General features: G+C 37.5%; 1 protein-coding gene across 40 annotated transcripts in view; it reads left to right on the top strand.

Moving 5' to 3' along the window:
* LOC109398458 (calcium-activated potassium channel slowpoke) overlaps positions 1-21,121 on the top strand; it is a gene marked incomplete at its 3' end in the record, with an annotated part of 197,830 nt that extends 176,709 nt beyond the window's left edge. For 25 of the 40 annotated variants that reach the window (XM_062846869.1, XM_062846866.1, XM_062846868.1 and 22 more), the window contains 4 exon segments: positions 5,156-5,233; positions 7,168-7,200; positions 7,661-7,799; positions 21,076-21,121. In XM_062846869.1, coding sequence (XP_062702853.1) covers positions 5,156-5,233; positions 7,168-7,200; positions 7,661-7,799; positions 21,076-21,121 — 296 coding nt within the window. 40 annotated transcript variants of the gene reach the window in all.

The following is a 21,121-nucleotide window of genomic DNA, read 5'->3' as shown; positions in this document are numbered from 1 at the left end:
CAAAAGTAACTCCTGGGGGATTCCCATATGGAACTCCAGGAGGATTTCCTTGTGGTACTCCAGATGTAACTCCTGAAGAAATCCAAAGAAAACTCCAGGAAGATTCCCATATGAAACACCAGAAGTAATTTATGAAGGAACCCAAACAGAACTCCTGGAGGTGGAACTCTAGATGAATTGTTAGGAAAAAATCCTGGAAGATTCTCAAAATGATTTTTTGAAGGATTGCCACAAGGAACTTCTGTAGTATTTTCTGAAGAAATTCTGGGAGAGCTACCAGAAGAAACTTCAGGAGTATTTTCAGTTTGAACTTCTGGAGATTCCCAGAAGAAACTCTTGGGGATTTCCAAACGCTACTCTTAGAGAATTTCTCGACGGAACTCTTAGGGATTTCCGAAAGTAACTCCCGAAGGATTGACAGAATGAACTGCTGGGAGGTTGCCAAAAGGAAGTCCTGGAGGATTTCCAGGGCAATTCGTGGAGGATTCTTAGTGCGATGTCTGGAAAGAAAAGACTATTCTGGTGGGAGAATTCTCACAGTTTAAGCTCTTGGAGGAATCCAAGATCAAATTTAGATATGAATATCAGAAGGAACTGCTACAGATATCCTTAAAACAACTTCTACTGGATTTCCAGAGCAAGCTCTTGTAGGAATATCAGAAGAATCCTAGAAGAAACTCCTGGAGAATTTCCGGGACGAGTCTCAGAAGTACGTGGATTTTTTGCAGCTGGCTTCATAGGCGATCCCACAAGGATTTCCACAAGTAACTCTTCGATGAATCTCAGCATTAACACCTCATGGAATCTCAGCATTTTTTATAAATTCAAGAAAAAAACTATTGGTGAAACCCCGGAGGAATCTCTCTGGTGAAATCTCAGATGAAATTTCTTAAGGAATACTAGAAAAAAGTTCGTGGAAGAATTCCCGCAAGAAATTCAAAAGAAAATTTGATAGAAATTCCTGAAGAAACATATGGAAGGAATCTCAGAAGGGTGTCAACACAAAATGAATACCTTGAAGAGTTCTTATTCCTGGAAGTACTTCTGAAGGAATTTCCGTGAAACCTAAAGCAGGAACTTAAAAAGTCACAATTTATTGATTTCCAGAAGCAGAAGGAACTTCTGGAAACATCCTAGGGATCAGAAACTTTTTTAGGTATTCAACAAAAGCTTTTCACGGAATTGCTATAAATCATCACTCGGAAACGCCATTCTTAGAGTAATCCATGAAGAAGCTCGTAAGGTCAATCTAAGAAAAGATCTGTGTTCCAAGAGATTTTTTTTAAGAATATTCTAGTAGAAACTCCTAAAGAAATTCGTCAAAAAAATTCTTGAAGGTATCTCAGAAAAAAACTCACGGAGCAAGTTCTGGAGGAACCTCTATAATGGCATTCCTAAAAAAAAATATTCACTGGAGGAACACCTGGTGGATTTTCCAGAGGAACTCGTGGAGGAGTTACAAGAGAAATTTCTGCAAAAAAAAATCAGAATAAACTTATTGTTTTGAAAGATGTGCATGCAATGGCGTGCAAAAGAGAACCTGTTAAATTAATAACCGTGTAGGTGCCAAATATGCCAGATTATTGTACCAAAGAATCTGTATAAGTTCGCTCAAAACATTCGTAGATTTAGAAAAAAAAACTAGAAAAATGTTGCTACTTTTCGACGGTTTCATTGATTGATTTGTCTTTATTAAAGAGACTTTCAGCCCTTGGCTGGTTCGTCTTTAAAGACGGTTTCAAATGTTTTCTGTCATCTTCGTCAAATGAATGCTGTGCCAAGTACAGTGGAATACTTTAATGGAGATCTTCTGCAGATTGGGGTAGAGTAGTAGAGTTTTTAGAAATTTTTGAATAAGTGTATGAGCTTGCTTCAAATCATATCTGATATACTTTTCAAAGTATTCCTTAGGTAAAAGATTCAAACTTTTCCAGGATGAAATTTATTAAAGAATTTCGAGAAAATTTAAGAATTTGATGTGTTATTCTTCCTTTAAGAACATTAGGAAAGCTTTCAGTGTTGTTCATGGGTTTTGGAACTGTTTTTTTAAACTAATGATTCTTGAAATAATTTTAGAAAATTTCAAAGAATTATTTCTTGCACTGATGCAAAAAAATATATAAGAGTTGTTAAAAAACACTCAAAAAAACAGATTCAATTTTTGAAAAAAAATGGATATAGGGTATTGGTTCCCTTATTAAGCATGTGGCTCCCATTTTCATCCCACGAAAAACAAAGGATTTAAGCGCTGTTTGTTTTGTTTCTTATTTTTGTATTTTTTGTTAGAAGTGAGCACCCATGAAAACAAAAAGAACGGAATAAATCGGTGCCGTAATCGCTTGTATTCGAATAGGATGAAAATGGGAGCATGAGATTACTGATGGCACACATACCCTAGTTGTCCTAAGGATTATTGATTTTATTCTTGTTAAAATTTTAAAAATTAGTTTTGTTCAGATACATGGATTTCAATTCCATGACCGGTATCTATCTATCTATATAAATAAAAATGGAATGTTGTTTGTATGTCACGAATTGGCTCGGGAACGGACCAACGGATCTACACCATTTTTTCAGTGTTCCATTCGTGCAGAGCTCCGACGTGTTCGTACAAAAAAAAAAGGGAAAATCGACCGGGAATACATGGAGGAGTTACAAGAGAAATTTCTGCAAAAAATTCAGAATAAACTTATTGTTTTGAGAGATGTGCATGCAATGGCGTGCAAAAGAGAACCTATTAAATTAATAATTGTGTAGGTGCCAAATATGCCAGATTATTGTACCTAAGAATCTGTATAAGTTCGCTCAAAACATTCGTAGATTTCATCAGAAACTAGAAAAATGATGCTACTTTTCGACGGTTTCAAATGTTTCCTGTCATCTTCGTCAAATGAATGCTGTGCCAAGTACAGTGGAATACTTTAATGGAGATCTTCTGCAGATTGGGGTATAGTTGAGTTTTTAAAAATTTTTGAATAAGTGTATGAACTTGCTTCAAATCATATCTGATATACTTTTCAAAGTATTCCTCAGGTAAAAGATTCAAACTTTTCCAGGATGAAATTTGTTAAAGAATTTCGAGAATATTTAAGATTTTGATACGTTATTCTTCCTTTAAGAACATTGGGAAAACTTTCAGTGTTGTTCATGGGTTATGGAACTATTTTTTTCTAACTAAGGATTCTTGGAATGATTTCAGAAAATTTCAAAGAACTTACACTCATGCAAAAAATATGTAAGAGTTGTTAAAAAAAAACTTAGATTCAGTTTTCGGGAAAATTGGATATAGTTGTCCTAAAGATAATTGATTTTATTCTTGTTAAAATTTCAAAAAATAGTATAGTGCAGATACATGGATTTCAATTCCATTAACGTTATCTATATAAATGAAACTGGAATGGTGTTTGTATGTCACGAATATGCTCGGGAACGGTTCAACGGATATACTGCATTCTTTTAGTGTTTCATTCGTACAGAGCTCCAACGTTTTCATAGAAAAAAAGGGAAAATCAACCGAAACCGAAAACCTGTCACATCGGTATGCTTGGGAATCCTTCCAGGTTTTGTTTGTTGTTGCTGACATAATCGCGCAATATTACTCTTTACTCTATAAAATGACAAAAAAATTAAATTCCTTTAAAAATATTCCAAAATGTTTGACAAGTTAAAATTAGATTCGAAAGTTATGAAAAGTTCCTCCATTACCGGTAATCGAACCCCTAAGCATGGCCATGATGAATACCTTCGTACTTACCGCATTGACTATATGAGCACAAAGGCTAATTCCTATTTTTATGATTCGATCCAACATGGTATCAATGAAATTTTAAGGACGAATGTCTTGAAATCCTGCTTCTACAGTGCATCAGAACTTCAAACGCATAAATCTTAAGAAGCAAGCTTCACACAACAGTACATTTTATTATTCTGTTCTTGCTCATTTGTAATAAGCTTAAAATAAGAAGATCAGGAGCGCTGGTTTTGTTTACAAAGAGATTTGTGCCCTAGAAATCGCGAGTAGGTGCCAAAATCGGCCATTGTGGCGAACCATTACTACCAAGTCTGTCCTTAACGCGCACTGAACCGTTAAAAACTAGTACAAGCTAAGAGCTCATAAAACATAGAAATTATCAAAATTTTTGATAACAGATATTGTTTTTTCTTGTTGTTAACTGCACAAAAAGTTGCTGTAGAATATGTATAGATAGTCCAGTAATTCAATGTTTAAAGCTAGGGGTGGGACACTTTATCTAAAAAAACGTATTCTCAACCACAACCAATAAAAACTGAATAAGTAAATCTGTACTCTTGGACCATGTTTTTTAGCTTCAACCAATAATCTAGGAAATATTAAGCATCTACCTAACTTTAGCAGAACCAAACATATTTACAAATAGATGACATTTTCATGACATGAAACAAAACTAATCCACATTGCCTTCAAGCCATAAGTTGACCATTATTCCGATCTCTTTCCTTATTATCAAATGCGATAATAGTCGATGAATGATTTCCATTTTCCAGAACCAACACTCCGTCGTGTAGACTTGCAAATAATCGCTTCGCTTATCAGCAGATATCGAATATCTTTTTTTGTTTATTGAGTGATGTAGTTGTTTCCCCCCTTTGAAGCTGCACTTGCAGCGCGTTACATTCATATTGGCTTCCAGCTTCCCCCTCAGTATCTCGTTGAAACAAACCAGAATAGACAATGCTTTTGAAACACTTTTTAGCTTAACATTTTGCCATTAGTTTGTAACTGCAGCGCAGTGATAAACCGAGTTCCCTTATGGTAACGCTTCTAGCAACGACCACTACCGTTGTGCTTTGCGAACAGTACATTTTTGCGTCGCTTAAATGCCTAAGTAAAATCGCTACTTTTTTGTATGGTAGATATTGTATTTCCTTTGCTTTCGTATTTTCAATTTTGATTACGTCTAGTATTTTCCAACTTTTGCTTCCTATAGAGATTTTCTTTTTCTATATATTGTATGACACATTTTTCTTTGAATTTACGTTGTTTCAAACTTCCGCTTGTGTGAAGATTAGTACGTTATTTTGTTACTTTTCCATAGTGATATTTTGTTCCGTATTGCCTTCCAAGTAAGCTATCAAGTGGAATTTTTCTAGAACCAAGTATTGTGAATTTTTGCAGACGACGGTCATCATCCTGCGCCCACGTTTACCCCGCCGGAACTTCCGAAGCGGGTGCACGTACGTGGCATTTCATCGGGTAAAGACAGTTTGTTTTCAACTCCTTTTTCTTATGATATGCAATGTTCCTTTCCGTTACGAATGAAAAGCGACAACCCAGAAATGGCAGCAAAAATGTGAAAATAGATTGAAAACACATTTGTACAGCGAACGTTTTGATTTTGTTGGTCTTGTTTCGTTCAGTGTACGTCACGTTAAGCTCTTTGGTTAGTTTCTTCCCGTCAGTGCAGCACCATGTTAAGCAAAAAAGTGAATGTCATCATTTTCTCCACACATTGTTGAATTTTCAGTTCCAATAGCTTTCTCAAGTTTTTTTTTATCATTTATCAGTGCTTTTATGATTAGGCCGGTCATATTTTGGGAAAAGGAGAGGAGTGTTGGTATAAGCCAGCATAAGTCAATATACAGGGGACAGACAAAATTACTGTAAAAGCAAACTTTTCAAAAAATTCTCAAATTTTTCAATTTATCAATAGTCCTTAAATAGTACAAATTTGGACAAGTTTATGAAATTCTGCATTAAAAACAACGATTGTAATGAAATGGATTATGTGATAGTCATTCTCAAACTACTATATCATCGTTTTCAATGTATCAATTGAAAGCATATTTTGAACATGCATAACTAACATAATAACCTTTTGACACTGTTCGGCTTAACTAAAAATAGTTAACAAAAAAGTTGTAGCGATTAGATTTATTTTTCAATACAAGAATAATGTTTCCTGAAACCAGGCAGCCATTTACACAAAGTCTGGGGTTTAAAAATACTCTTGATTAAAAAGGCTTAGGATAAAAAAGATGCTTATTTAGACAAGGTGGCAACAATGACGATTATTTATCAAATTGTTCCTAATAAATCGCGTAATATCATAAAAATTCCCGATGTAAGATTTCTATGAAGAGAAAGATACAAAGTAGGATGAAAGGGACGGGCCAGAGATGGCATCCAGGAACTTCTATATACGAATCAATAAACGTAGCCATTAGATCATAAGACGGGCTTCATATACCAGAAAACTGTAAAATATTGATGAAACTACGACACCTTTTTAGCAATCATATTCCACTGCCCATCGACACAGTTTCACCCACACTCACAACCCTAGAAATAATACCACCCACACAGATCTAACGTTGCCTTTTGAGACAAGCCTCAAGATCACGCTTTTTTATACTCCAGAAGTCCACGTTGAACCCCGATGCCTCACCTCAAGTTCTTGTAACATTTTTTTCATTTGCTTGTGCACCACTTGTACAATTCGTTGTTATCAGTGAAAAAAAAAGAATTATCAAACCTGGAATGACCCATTTCCCAGTTGACCCAATAGGGCTGGTCAGCTTCCACGAATGCCACCCTTCCTTCTGAATATTTTTAGCAGTAGAGCATACATATCCACCATATTTTTACTTTTTTATTGCGTCACTCTCACGACTTGTTTTTTGTGTACCTAGACTATCTAGAGCATTTTATGTGTAGCGATCGAATCATCATCGAAACTAAATTTGATTGCGCTTCTAAGTGTCCTAATGTTTCTGCAAACTATTTTATTTTGATTTCAAACCTTTTTCTTTTTACGCTTTCAAAGTCTATTTTAACATTTTTGAAGCTGCCACCGTAATGCGTAAAACCAAATGTGTTGTGTGTGCGTGTAATTTTGTTTTGTTTTTCAACCAAAGATTTTAGTAGAAGTTGACTAATTTTTGAAACGTGTTTTTTCTTCTTGCTCTCAACCGCTACACTCCAACGCCACCTGCTGGTTCGTCATCGATACAAACGAAACGTACGACTGCTGCAATGACTGCCACCACCACCACCACCACACATGAAATCACTGTGTCACATCACAATTCGAAAAAAAATCGGCATCATGCAAATTCACAAAATATCCTAAATTCGTGAAAAATCCAAACAACGCGCACCCACGCATGCCATTTTCACCACACGCGCAGGCGATATTACCAGGGACCGGGAGGATATCAATTGTGAGTGTCGAGGGAAAGCTTGGAGCAACGAAAATCCGAGAGCGTCCCTTCTTTCAACTTCAATGTGTTATTTTGTTTCAGTGTCGTCTCCACTCTCTCCATTAGTTTCTCGCGCTTTATATCGAAATTTTTCAACTCGATGATGTTGGATTATTACTTGATTTGCCTACACACGCCTATTATACAGTCCTCTGTTCGATATCGGAAGTTCCGATCGATAGCTTTTTCAGAGCACAGTAATTGATTCTTTTTGTAACACGCGTTCCCTCATCGGAAATCTGTGAGGATCTCTCCATATGTGTACATATGTTTAATTCATTAATTTTCTTCTGACGCTCTGATATGTAACTTTCATCTTTTTCGAACTTGGTTTCAGGTTCCCCTTCAGGTTCAGATTCACTAACATTATATCTTTCTGTTTTTCTACTTTCTCTCTTCTTGTTCATTTTTTTAATTCAAGTAATCAATCGAAACCGAAGAAGCACCGTACTGACGGATTCCAATCAGATGCTTAATTCAACTAAACAAGTTAACAAAGTGAAACCTAATGTAAATAGACAACCACCGGATAATATAGTATCACCATCGACGTACAATCGGTAAGTACATATCCTAATTGACGTATCGGCATGCTGCCACTTATATGGAGGTTGGGTCAGTTTAACTATACAGTTAACATAGTTAACATCTTAATAGTAATCACGATTTGTGAACAGTTTCAACAAATATATTTGCTAATATTTAGATTGAAAAACATGGACAAATAAGGGCCTTAAATCGTTACCTGCGGAAGAAAAATAAAACAATTTCCCAGAAAGAATATTCCACAGCCTATTTCAATCACTTAAATATGTGCAAAATAAATTTACATTGCACATCGCAGTATGTGAAAATGCAAAAAAAAACTAAATAATTGGACAACGCTCAACTTACACTTATGAGCAGTTACAATGTTTTGGAAGTACCCTACAACAAACTACAAAGTTTAAATTGGCGATGGTAAGGCAATGCATGTTATGTATTAGGGTATCGCGCTACTTGGGCGGTGGCTTCTATATTCGTCTGTTTTCCACTATAACTCAGTCAATTGTGAACCAATTGACTTGAAATGTTGTACACGGGTAGGTACTATACCTATCTCACCACATTCCAAAAGTTGTGTCAATTGGTTCAAATTTGATTGAGTTATAGTGGTAAACAGACGAATATAGAAGCCACCGCCCAAGTGGCGCGATTCCCTATCAATTGTGTGCTTTGATTGAACCCCATGCAGAATCAGTAGCCATTAACTTAATATTGAAGTTATTATTTAGAAACCTTACATACGTGATGCCTGTAAAGGAGCCATAAACCACGTAGATTTTTTGGAATAAGAGGGAGAGAGCTGGCAACATCCGTGATGAAATAGCTGTTAAGAAAAGAAGATTAATAAACCAGTTTGACCGACAAAAAACCATCAATATTTCCGTAACAGTATATAACTTCAAGAAATCATCTATGTGAGAAAAGGGAAAATAATTAAAGAATTTCATAAAATCATAGAAGTGTATCCCAGTATCGGTTTCCGGCCATTTGGCCGAATGCAGTTTGGCCGAATACATCATTTTGCCGCATACCGTTTGGCCGAAATAAAATCAAAGGGATTTAGAAGAACTTTTTGACATGCTGGCTATCAATATGTCATCAAACATATTTTCTTCTTTTATTCGTGGGCTATTCCTTCTAGTTTTCCATTCAGAGATTAGTTGATGCTGAAAATGCCATTATTTCATCAGAGATTTATCCTTCTTTGAAACATAGGCTGTTGTTTCGAGTTATAATGATGTGGGAAACAGTGCACTGCACTGGCGTTATCACTTGAGCTCATAATTCATTTTCGGCCAAACGGCATTCGTCCAAACGGCGTTCTGCCAAATGACATTCGGCCAAATGACCCTTAACCCACAGTATCCATAGAATGCACTAGACTTGAGGAATGCTAAAAACCCAAGAAACTCAAAACATCTTCTAAGATTTCGAAAACAAATTTGAACATCTTTAATAAAGGAAGTTTAGAAGACAGCTGAACAACCCATTCGGCTTAACGTACTTCGGCCTGACGTACTTTGGTTATGCGTTCTTCATTAGGCCAATCACCGGATCCCTCTAGTTGTGCATTGGAGTCATTACGACCCACGTGTACTCGTCAGCGTCAGCTGAGTTACGAAGAATGTTGAATAGCAGGTACAATACACTTTTCGGGGAAACATTTTTCGAGGAAATAATTTTCGGGAAAACTGCATTCAAGGAACTGGTTTTCGGAAAATGTCGTACAATCCCCAAAACTATATAATATTGCTTGTAGTTCCTTAACCTTTCGGGACGCGCGCCATCAAGCAACCGAAACTGCACCGCGCTCGCACTGTATACGACGAGCGAGATTTTTTGGTAGTGTTGTACTTTTTACAACAGCGCGCGTGCTGAAGGGTTAAAAAGGTTAAGTGAACATGGTTCATTGGCTATGTATAGTTACTAGAAGAACTGATCTTTGGACTGGAGTAGTTTGGTTGGTCTGGACTATCACAAAAGAAATTTGGAACAGTTCCTACAATTTCAAGGGAAACTCTGTAGAAAATTCTGGAGGATTCCTTGAGATACCTTTAATCAAATTCCTGGCGGAATCCTCGGAGAAATTCTTGAAAAAATCTTTAAAGAATTCTTGGAGAAATCCCTGGAGGAATTTATGAAAAAATACCTAGAGGATTTCCTAGAGCAATTCCTTGTTGAATTCAAGGAGTAGCGGAATGCTGAGAGGAATCCTTGGAAACAAATCTGAAGAAAATCCTTGAAAAAATACTGGAGAAATTTTTGGAGGAATTCCTGGAGATATCCTGTGAGAATCCAAGGATTCCCTGAGGAATTCCTGGAGATATCCTTGAAGTAAAAGACTTGGACTTCTGTATTCTTTGGTGGTTTATTAACGAATGTCCTGTCTTCAAGAGTCATACGTCATAAGTCAGTCTCGGAGGAATTCTTGTGAGAGTCCCTGGGAAAATCGGTGGAGAAATTCCTGGAAGAATCTCTGAAGCAATTCTCGGAGAAATCTCTGGATGAATTCTTGGAGGAATTCCTGCAAAAAATCCTGGAATTTCTTAAGCAATTCCTGGAGGAATCTTTGGAAGAATCCCTGGAGGAATGGCTGGAAGAATTTCTGGGGAATGCCTGAAGGAAATCTGGAAGAAATGCATGGAGTAATTCCTAGAGAAATGCCTGGAGGAATCCTTGGAGGAGAAATTGCTGGATGAATTCCTACAGAATCCTTGGAGAAATTACTGTAGTTATTCCTTAAATAATAACTGTAGGAATTTCTGAAGGAGTTCCTGGAGAAATTCCTCAAACAATTCCTGAAGAGATTCCTGCTGGAATTTTTCTACGAAATTCTCCAGAGGTTTCTTCATACAATCTGGAGGAATGCTTAGAGCACGGGTTCCCAACCGGTGGTCCGCGGCCCCCTGGGGGGCCGTGAAGCCAGTCCAAGGGGGCCGCGATGTTACCAAAAACTTGTTAAATTTTTATTATATTTTGTGCAAATTATACCAATTTTCAATTTTGTAAACCGCCTTGCCACAATTTTAGGAGCAAATTTTCAGTATAAAACGCCTTCAGTAGAAATAATTTTCGGCTGCGCCGCTATTCTTCAGCTATAACTCAAATTGAATCCCTGCAAGGGTCCCTAGAGAAAACCCTTCAAGAATTCCAGGGCTGTTACAAAATTTCCAAAATATCATCCGCGAAATTCGCGACTTTGGAAATAAAATCCGCGACTGGAGAAAAAAATCCGCGACACGAACATAAATATTCAAATTTCATATTGAACCAGATTTTGTACTGAATAATGACATGTTTTAAGAATAGTTTGGTAGATCCTATGAAGTTTTCAACGATTTTTCGTTAGGGCCACATTTTTTCGTCAACCTTTGTTTGTGTTATTACAGAATACGTATTGAGATTCCCGAAGCTTCAGGAACAACTATCTCTGGACCCGATACCAGATTTTAAAATTATTTTGTGATAAATTATTTTTCTGTGAAGTATCTCAGTAGCATGTTTGTTGCTGTGATACCTTAGTATCGATTGAACTCGAGATCAACTTATTGATGAATTATAGTGTGTTCCCCCATTCTGGTGAGATAAGCTTTATAAAGCCAACCACGTCCTTGGGGTATAAGACTCATATGACAGCAAGCCCTAAGAAGGGTTTGTCAAGAGCCTTGAACCTGCAATAAGTGAGTGCGCTACAATAGCAGAGGATATGTTCTGATGTTTCTGTCCCCTCATCACAGAAGCGGATTACTTCGATCTTTTGTAGACGATATCTGCAAGGGCAGTGTCCAGTTATTAGATCAGTGTAGATGTTGAGACCAAATAGTTGTTGGATTTTCTTGGGGTTTATCATGACGAGCCGCTTGGATTGGCTTTTAGGGGGAAGTAAATTCCAGTTTGAAGTGATTCGAGTGACCATAAATTCGCTCAGTTGCATTTTACAGAGCAGTAGAAATCGAAGCAGATCCCGCCGAAATTCTCAGGGCCAAGGAACAACCATACTTTGCTCCAGAAACAGGAAGCACAATGATTTGGTTTCATTAGTCCAAGTTATAAGAAAAATAATATGTACAATCGACGAGTTTCATTTTCAGATTAATTTCATTTTGTGAGGCAGATTTAAGTAAACTGCAAGGCGGGAATCTTTGTATTCAAGTGATATTGTTCTTAAGAAATACTTCATAGTTCGAATAAGGGCAACGTTTTTTAACCTTGGTTAACCAGATATAAATAACGACGATGCTGGACAAGAAGAACTATTTCCCTACAAAAAGGGATTATGAGCTGAGCTATTTTAGTCACAGGAGAAAATATATTTTCAAAGTTGTGATAACCTTTGAAGCAGACCATCAGAGTTTTCCTATTTTAATAACTACTAGGTACGCTTATCGAAGTGAAAAAAATGAAAGGTGAGTTTTAGAAATAATTTGTTGATTAGATTCTTCCATCATTAAAAAAATAAGAGTTTTGGAAACCAAGTTGGAAACAAATATCTTATGCTGAATCCCTGAATGATTAGTAATTTATGTAACGAGTTGCAAAAAGTTGATTTTTTCAGCACGATTAATACAAAGAGTGCTGAAAAAACCGAGTTTTGCAACGAGTTACATGTAACATTTTATACAACTATTTTTCATTATGCAAGGCATTTCAGTTGCATAATGAACCAGTGCGGAAAAGTTGGCCATTATGATACCGAAATAATTTATATAAAATAGAAATTATGATACTGAATTGCATATAATAGTTACGAAGATATAATATCGGTTCAACAAAATTGCATGACCTTTGCTTAGCAAACATTCGTGATATCAGCTGTCATTCCATTCAAAAAACTTTTGACTTGTTGAAAAAATTTGCATAAATTTTCGACTTCCAATATATTTTGAAGTTTTGAAAAGTTTCTTAAAACAGAAACTACTTTGAAGCTGCAAAAAATAACGTTTGACAGAAGTTCCGATGGAAATAAGTTTTAAAGAAATAAAAAATGGTTTTAAAGTAAATTACAACTGCCATACAGATAGGCATCCGCGAAATGCGCGATTTAAATCCGACAAATCCGCGAAAACCGCGACCAAATTTCAAGGATCCGCGAAATCCGCGTCGTGGCACATAAATCCGCGACAAATCCGCGAAAATCGCGATTTTCGCGAAAACCATGAAATCCGAGACTGTTGTAACAGCCCTGGAATTCCTGAAGAAAACCCTGGAGAAACTCCTGGAGGAATGTCTGGAGCATTGGCGAATCTAGCATTTTCTTATTTCTCTCTCACTCTCCTAAACAAACACGAGAAAGAGCGGGATGCAAAGGGGTGCCGCGGCACCCCTTTCCATCCTTTTCTTTCTCGTGTTTGTTTAGGAGAGTGAGCAAGAAAAAAGAAAATGCTAGATTCGCCAATGGTCTGGAGGAATACCCGGAAGAATGCGTGGAGGAATTCCTGTAGCAATTCCCGTGGGTATTCATGTTGGGATTCCTGTGGAAATTTCTAGTGCAGTTCCTGGAGTATCCCTGAAGAAATTTCTGGAAGAATCTCTGGAGGAGTTTCTGGGGGAATCCCTGAAGAATTTCTTGGAGGGTTTCCTGGAGGAAATCTCGGAGAAATTTCTATATGAATTTCTGGAGCAAGTCCTGGATCAAATCGTGGATGAGTTTCTAAAAAATCCTGGAGAAATTCCTGAAACAAATCCTGGATAAATTCCAAAATCATGGAGGAATGCCTGAAGAAACTTCTTGATGAATGCCTATTGTAATTCCTGGAGTAATCTCCGGAGGTGCCCATAGAGAAATTCCTTGAGGAATTCCTGGAGGAACTCTTGAAGGAATTCCTGGAAGAATACCTTGTAACCGTTCGTCGAATAAGCACGAGAGAATCTAAACGCGGTGGCTTTTGCGCCACTCTCGCGAACGAGAGACCACCGGTTCATTTTAAGGTTTGCCCGACTATAAGACGACTCTACTCTCAAGGGCTTCTCGAACGGCCGTGACTCGACTTAAATCACCAAACGCACTAAAAACTAATACATAGAACGTATAAACTGAAACAATAACGGGAATTTACATAAAAGGGACTAGAAAATGAATAAACTACTACACGCGAATAATTAAAAGTGTTTGAAATGAATTTATTAAAAGTAACTAACTAATTCAAAGAACCAAAACAATAAAACAAGAACAACAAACAAAAGAATTCGTTTAAACGTATATTATTTTCACATAATGCTCGTCAAGTGTGTGTGTGTGTGTGTGTGTGTGTGTGTGTGTGTGTGTGTGTGTGTGTGTGTGTGTATGTGTGTGTGTGTATGTGTGTGTGTGTTGTGTGTGTATCATGGCCATGATTGACGTACCTGCGCAGGTTTTGTTTCGACGGTGCTTTCTCCTGGCCAATCGTCGACGTCGCGCTCTCCTTATCGTTCGCCGGGTTAAAGGTGCGGAGGGGGAGTGTCGGCGGTCTGGTACTCTGCCCGATCGTGCGTAAACTGTACGCAGGTAGGCCGGACGTGATCCCTACTCCGTTTGGCTGCCAGTTTTGGCGGGCGAGGAGCAGCGGAAATGGCTTAAAGCCCAAAATAAAAAGCGTCTTGGACGCTAAGGTCCACAGACGAGACACAAAATTAAAACAATATACACTAAAAACGAATTCACTGTCAATAATTACCTTTTTGAAAACAAACAAATGCTCAGGGAACAGAGTGTCTGCCCCTGGCGACTAAATCCACAATTTAAATAACTACAAAACGAAAAACAAAGACAAATAAATTCAAATTCACTTCAAACTACACTGATTTACTAAACTATAACTCTAATAAACAATACACACCTTTAAAACTGTACAAACTGGGAGAAGGTCGCCGAAGCTCACTTCTGCTCTCCAGCCGACTTAACTATAAAGTGATCGAGTCAAGTCGATTTCTCTAGTCAAGTAAATTTCCTGCTATTGAAGTAGTCGTCTATTGAATGTACAAACAATTATTTACAAGTGCGCCAAATTCAACTCGCACATGGCTGTAAATCTATTTTGCGCCATCGAAAAAGTCCTATAAGATACGCAACATGAATCGTCAATCGTCATTAGCTTAGTCTAGATACAAACCTTACATGAAACGGATAATCTCTACTAATAGAAACGGTTCAAACTGAAAGTCAAATTCAACGAATATAATTCAAATGAGATTTTACTTGAAAAGATAAAAACGTCAAAAGCTACAAATTAAACTGAAAACTAATAATGAATTATAAAAAAAAAAACATTTTAAAATCAAAATCGATATATTCAAAAAATTTAACAATTTAATCTAACTGAATTCAAACTTTATTTTACTTAAACAGAATAAAAACGTCAAAACGTTACAACCTGTAGGTATTCCGTGGAGGAATTCCTGTAGGTGTTCCTCTAGGAATTACTGTAGAAACTTCTGGAGGACTTCCTGAGGGAATTTCTGGAGAATTTTTTTAGGATTCCCTGACGGAATTACAGGAAGAATCGCTGGATGAAGTACGGGAGGAATTCTTGAGGGAATTTCTGACGGAATTACTGAAAAATTCCTTGGATGATTGGATGATTTGGATGGACCTGGGGAAATTGCTTTGTCTGCTATATCTGGAGAAATTCCTGGATCAATTGTTAGAAGAATTTCTCAAGGAATTCCTGAGGTTATTCCTGGAGGAATCCTTGGAGGAATCCCTGGAGAAATTCCTGGAGGAGTGCCTGTAGAAATTGCTGGAAGAATCTGAAGAGGAACTCCTGGAGGAATCTCTTTAGAGAATTTCTGAAGAAATCTCTGGACGATTTCCTAAAGAAATTTAAATAAAAAATGGAAGAATCCTTGCAGGAGTTCCCGGAGGAATCCAAGAAGATATTTCAGAGAAATCGCTGGAAAAAATTCTAGGGGAACCCCTTAAGGAATTCCTAGTGGAACCTCTGGTGGAATTCCAGGAAGAATATCCGAAGAAATTGATACTATCTGAAAGCGTGGTGGGAACCCCTGACCCATAGGAAAGTCAATGAAGCAGGGGTTATCAACACACTTTTTACAGGGTCGTTTGCAATGCGGTTCTCCCGGACAATCTTCCCGTTAATATTCGGTGGCAAGGCGGACAATGCAAAAACAAAATAGCGGAAACAGGATTTTCTTTAAACAATTAACTTTAACGATCAACAGTTATGGTTTAGCAGGCCTTACATTTTATTGGGAAAAAAGTTAATACGGAAATAATTTTGTGCACTAAATTTTGATTGAATTTTACTGAAAATTTGTCTAATTGTGAGCTCACCGTTGCGGCCGTTCGTTGAGGTGGTCGACATGCAGGACATTCAGGAACATGCGGGCAGGAACTCCATCGGCGAAAACTTCATCCTCTTCTTCTTCTTCTACTTCTGATTTCTTTTCTCCTTCTTCTTTCACTCTTCTTCCTTCATGACTTCTTCATCACTGTTCCCACTCTTGACAAGGGAACCAAAGTTCGTGTGTCGTATAGGCCTTTGTAGCGTTGGCCATTGTTCCAAGCCCGGGGAATGGTACCGACAACGCGCGCGCAAATTTAGAGTGGTTTAATCAAGCGAGCTTGCACCACAAATTGAGCAGGACAGACACAGTCTTTGCACAATACCTTTCTACTCCTGTCCGCTCACCACTCTTAATCTTTACACTGCAGTTTATTGTTCAAACCACCAGCTCGCTTGATTTAATTACTATCCGGTTTTGCCAAAGTGAGATTAGCGCGACTAGATTTTACGGGGTTCAAAATTGGTGCACTGTTTTTCTAGCCGTTGGTGGTTTCACTCAAAATGACCCGTGATAGCAATTATTAGGTATTTTAGCTGTGATTCACACGATTTTAATTTATTTAAATAGTTTGTAAGTTTTAGTGTAGTTATCACTTCACTTGTTAAAAAAAACTTACGCGGAACTTTCACGGATAGTTTGTGTAACGTTCTATTCCGTGTACCGACACACTATCTTCACTCCTCCGGGCTTCATTCAAAAAAAGAGACCTCACCCTATTTCGCGGATGATATTTATAGGCGTGATGAGGTTGCAAAAATTTCACGGTCATGGTCATGAGAGCCGTTGAGAGAGGGAGCATCCATGGAGATGACGACGAACGACGAACGAAGATACGACGATGAACGAACTACACACTAACAGGGATTGGTTGATGACCTATACTATTTTACAAGCTAACTCCGACAAAACTGGCTGCATGCATAGTAAGGTGGCCCACACTTATATGAAAAACAAAAATTTCGAAAAATGCCAAGTCTTACCTCCTCAATCAGTTGTTTTGGACTCCCAGAAGCTACGTTCAAAATTTGAGCAAAATCGGTTGAGCCTAAGGGGGCGCTCAAAACGCTTGAAGTTTGTATGGGAAAACTTGGCCAAATGTATGCAGAAATTTTAAGTTTTCGAATTTTGCCGCTAGGTGGCGCTGTAAGCGTTCAATAATCAAACCCTTTGGTATTATTGTAGGTGACTATATGCCAAACAACTTTGTCGAAGACCGCAAAGTGATCCAACGTCTGTGAAAAAAGTTATACCCTAGGAAAAGTGAGGATAAACTGTATTGTTATTTTTCCAATACATGTAAAGGAATAATATCAATAATAATATCTCAATACTTTGCCTCACGGAAGGTCCGATTTTGATCGTCTTAGTTTTGTTCTGTTAGTTTTCACCCAAGGAAGGTTTATGAGGCAAAAAACGTGGAAAAATTGAGAGTTTTTGAAAATCGATCTTCCATACATTTTGTGACCGGGGACTTGGTCTTGGCTAGGGACTTGAAACGTCAAAAAACGCAGTAGGCAAGACAAAGTTTGCCGGGTACAGCTAGTAAATAAATAAATAAATAAATAAATAAATAAATAATCTAAACTACAGTCGGAGTGAGCAAAACAAACAAAATAAATAATTCACATTAGGACATCAACCAAGGGCTATTAAATGCAAAATAAACGTCACTCAAACACTAATAAAAGTGGAGACAGACATTGATTTTACATTTAGATATTTACTTTCAATCAAACAATAAAAACAAAAATGACAATAATTTTGGGCTAAACCTCTAACTGGCCTTCCCACCGAATATTCTTAGTATGACCCGAAGTGAACGGTCACAACATCACAACAGGAATTCCTGAGTGAGTTCCAGGAGGAGATTCTAAATTCCAAATCTTAGGAGGAAATTCTGAAGAAATCGCAGAAAGAATTCATGGAGAAATCCTGAAGGAATCTTAAGAAGAGTTGGAGATGTAGCTCCTGAATTAACCCCTGTAGCGGATCCTGAAGGAATTCCTGATGAAACCCTAGGAGGAATCCCGGAAGCAATTCCGAGAGGAATTCCCAAAGGAATCCCTAAGCAGTTCTGCTGGAAGTCCGGGATTAGTTCCTGGAGGGGTTCCTGAAAGAATTTTAGGAGAAATTCCCGAAGGAATTCCAGGAAGATTTTCAAGAGAAATTGTTCCTTAAAGAATCACAGAAGGAATTCCCTAGAGAAATTCTTGGAGGAACACCTGGAAGAATTCCTGATGAAACCCCATGAAGAATCCAGGAAGCAATCTCATGAGGAATTCCTTATGAAATCCCAGGTGAGCTTTTTTTAATAAATTCTTGGAAAAATTTGTATGCTCCCTGGAAAAAAATCTGTAGGAATCCATGTCTGCAGTAATTATTGGACAAATTATTGAAGGAGTCCATGGGTTTTTAAGAAATATAGGTTAACTTTTCTGAAAGATTATCTGGAACAAATTCCTAGGGAAATACTTCGAATAAATCCAGATTGAATTATTTGAGCAATCTGTAGCAGAATTTTTGAAGGAATAGAGTAATGCGGGGCAAAAGTTCGCACCTAACAGATTCCACAAATTAACTTTTAAACGAAAGGAAAATAATATCGTTTTTCTTCGTCAAACGGGTCCCTATCATGTTGCCTTCAAAACGTAGTACTAGATTATTTCGCATTCTCTTCGTAGTTTTAGTAATACAACTTTCAATACAAGTACTCCAATGCGAACTTTTGCCCCATAGCGGGGGCAAAAGTTCGCATTATGCGGGGCAAAAGTTCGCACCTTGAACAGCGTAGTTTATTGGTGTGATGCTCATTTATTTCATGGTAATTCATGTTCGTCCTTTCACTCTAGCCATGAAATCTGTTTCTTTCTGTTCTTTGCATTACGGCCCAACTGGAATACGACCTGGTGTTCAGCTTTAGTATACAGTGTATTTTATGAAGACTTCCACAACTATTAACTAGAAGCTGTTCTTTCCAGCTTTACTGAAGTTTTCAAAATACATTGTGGGGTAATCATAGAGACACGTGTTGCACAAAATACATGAAAAAAAAATCAAATATGCTGCAAAACTATTGAACGGGACCGTAATCGAATCTTATCCCCGTCAGTATGGTGATGAATTATAACTGCGAATTTACAAACTAAGCTATGAAAGGCCCCGGAAAAGTAGATGAACATAACATGACCTTCAGAAACATACGAAAAGACACGTCGAGGATGACAAAGAAAATGTTTCAAAATATTTTTTAGTCATTTTTCATTTCTTGATTTAAATGGGTGAACATAACGATCGCCTTACAATCGATTTTCTTACAAAACTAAGTTCAAACTCTCTGCCGGAACGATTTCAGGGTGCATACTACACATATTATACATATATGGTAGTTTCTATACGAAACTATCATTGCTTCAAAGATTCTGTAATTTTATTGATGTAGTAGATTCAGAAATCTAGTGCGAACTTTTGCCCCACAGGTACTGCGAACTTTTGCCCCATCGTCAAGGTTTTAACAATGTCCCTTTCTACAAGAAGCACTAGTAATTTATTGTTTATTCGAGTGCACCTCTTGAACTACTATGGAATAACGGTTCTCCAACATCAAGAGGTTACGAGATTCTTCTTCTTACTGTTGCTACAAATTCTTATTCCAAAAAGTCCAAAAATTATATCAAAACAGCTAGAAACACATTTTTTCGCATAGCTCTGCCACACCATAACAAAATCATTCCAATTTTTGTTGACGAGTAACTGGCCTGATTATGTGTCGAACCCATACAAATTTGTTTGGGTTCTTAACTCGTGTTCAGAAAAAAACCCACTGCGAACTTTTGCCCCGTGCGAACTTTTGCCCCGCATTACTCTACATATATGAATAAATCCCTGAAGAAATCTGTAAAGCATGATGTTTGTCTGAATTTAATACTAGTAAACAATCGTTGATTTTGATTTTCTACGCTCAATAGCAGCATATGGCTCTAGAAAGTTTTTCTCTTTCACTACCGGAACCGGATCCGACATATCCGGCAAATTTGGCATGATGATTTTGCATTCCAAGAAATCCAGGAGGCATTTCTAGAGCAATCTCGGAGAAACTACTGTAGGAATCCCAAGAGGCGTTCCTGGAGAAATCCTGTGATGAAATCCCAGAGGAATCTCGAGAGAAATTCCTGGGAGAATCCCTGAGATGATTCTGTAATTGCTGGAGGGATCCCGAGAGAAATTCCTGGAGTGTTTCGTAGAGGAATCCCGGAAATAGTTCCTGGAAGAATTTCTGCAGCTGTCCCGGGAGGAGTTCCTGGAGAAATCTCGGGAGAAATTTCTGGATGAGTTTCAAAACAAATCCCTGAAGTAATCCCGAGAAAAATTTCTGGAAAAAATCCTACACTAGAATTCCAATATTCCCTTCGGATTTACATATGGATGGTTTCCGTGAGCGTCTCGAAATGATATTGGAATGTCACATAAATCCTGCAAAGCTATGTGATTGTCCAATAGAAGCTAAGGTATATCGGGGCAAGATGAAACAGCGGGTTAACATGATGTTATCTAATCATGATAAACAATTTAAATGGAATAACACATAGTTCTTGATTCAAGCAATGTTTTGATAAAGGTTAAATTTTCAAATTATACTGAAATCTTATTCAAAACTACGCGTTTCATCTTGCCCCACCCGTTTCAACTTGCTCCGGTGTACCTTATGTTATTTCCCAGTAATTTTCATGTACCACGTTGATTTCATGTCTTTAGCTAATCTTGTATAGCTGATGATGGGCTACTTCGGGGAAAATTTGGGATTACTTCATGTTTGAGATATGACACTTGAATTTAGTTATGAATCTTAGATAATGATGAGAAAATTTAGTACTAATTGAGTACGGAAAAAAGTATACGGTTATACGCGTACCTGGGTATCTATTAACTATTCACACTTCCAAAACAATATTGCAATGATAGCAAAATATAGTTTCATTAAACAAAAACTCGTTACGATTGTCCTTGCAGGCCTCCGGAAACCGAACCGAGTCCTTACGCGGGCTATCAGCTAGCA

Source organism: Aedes albopictus, chromosome 1 (genome assembly GCF_035046485.1).
Source record: "Aedes albopictus strain Foshan chromosome 1, AalbF5, whole genome shotgun sequence".
In the NCBI taxonomy this organism is placed as follows: Eukaryota; Metazoa; Arthropoda; class Insecta; order Diptera; family Culicidae; genus Aedes; species Aedes albopictus.
This window is presented reverse-complemented; position numbering and strand designations above follow the sequence as displayed.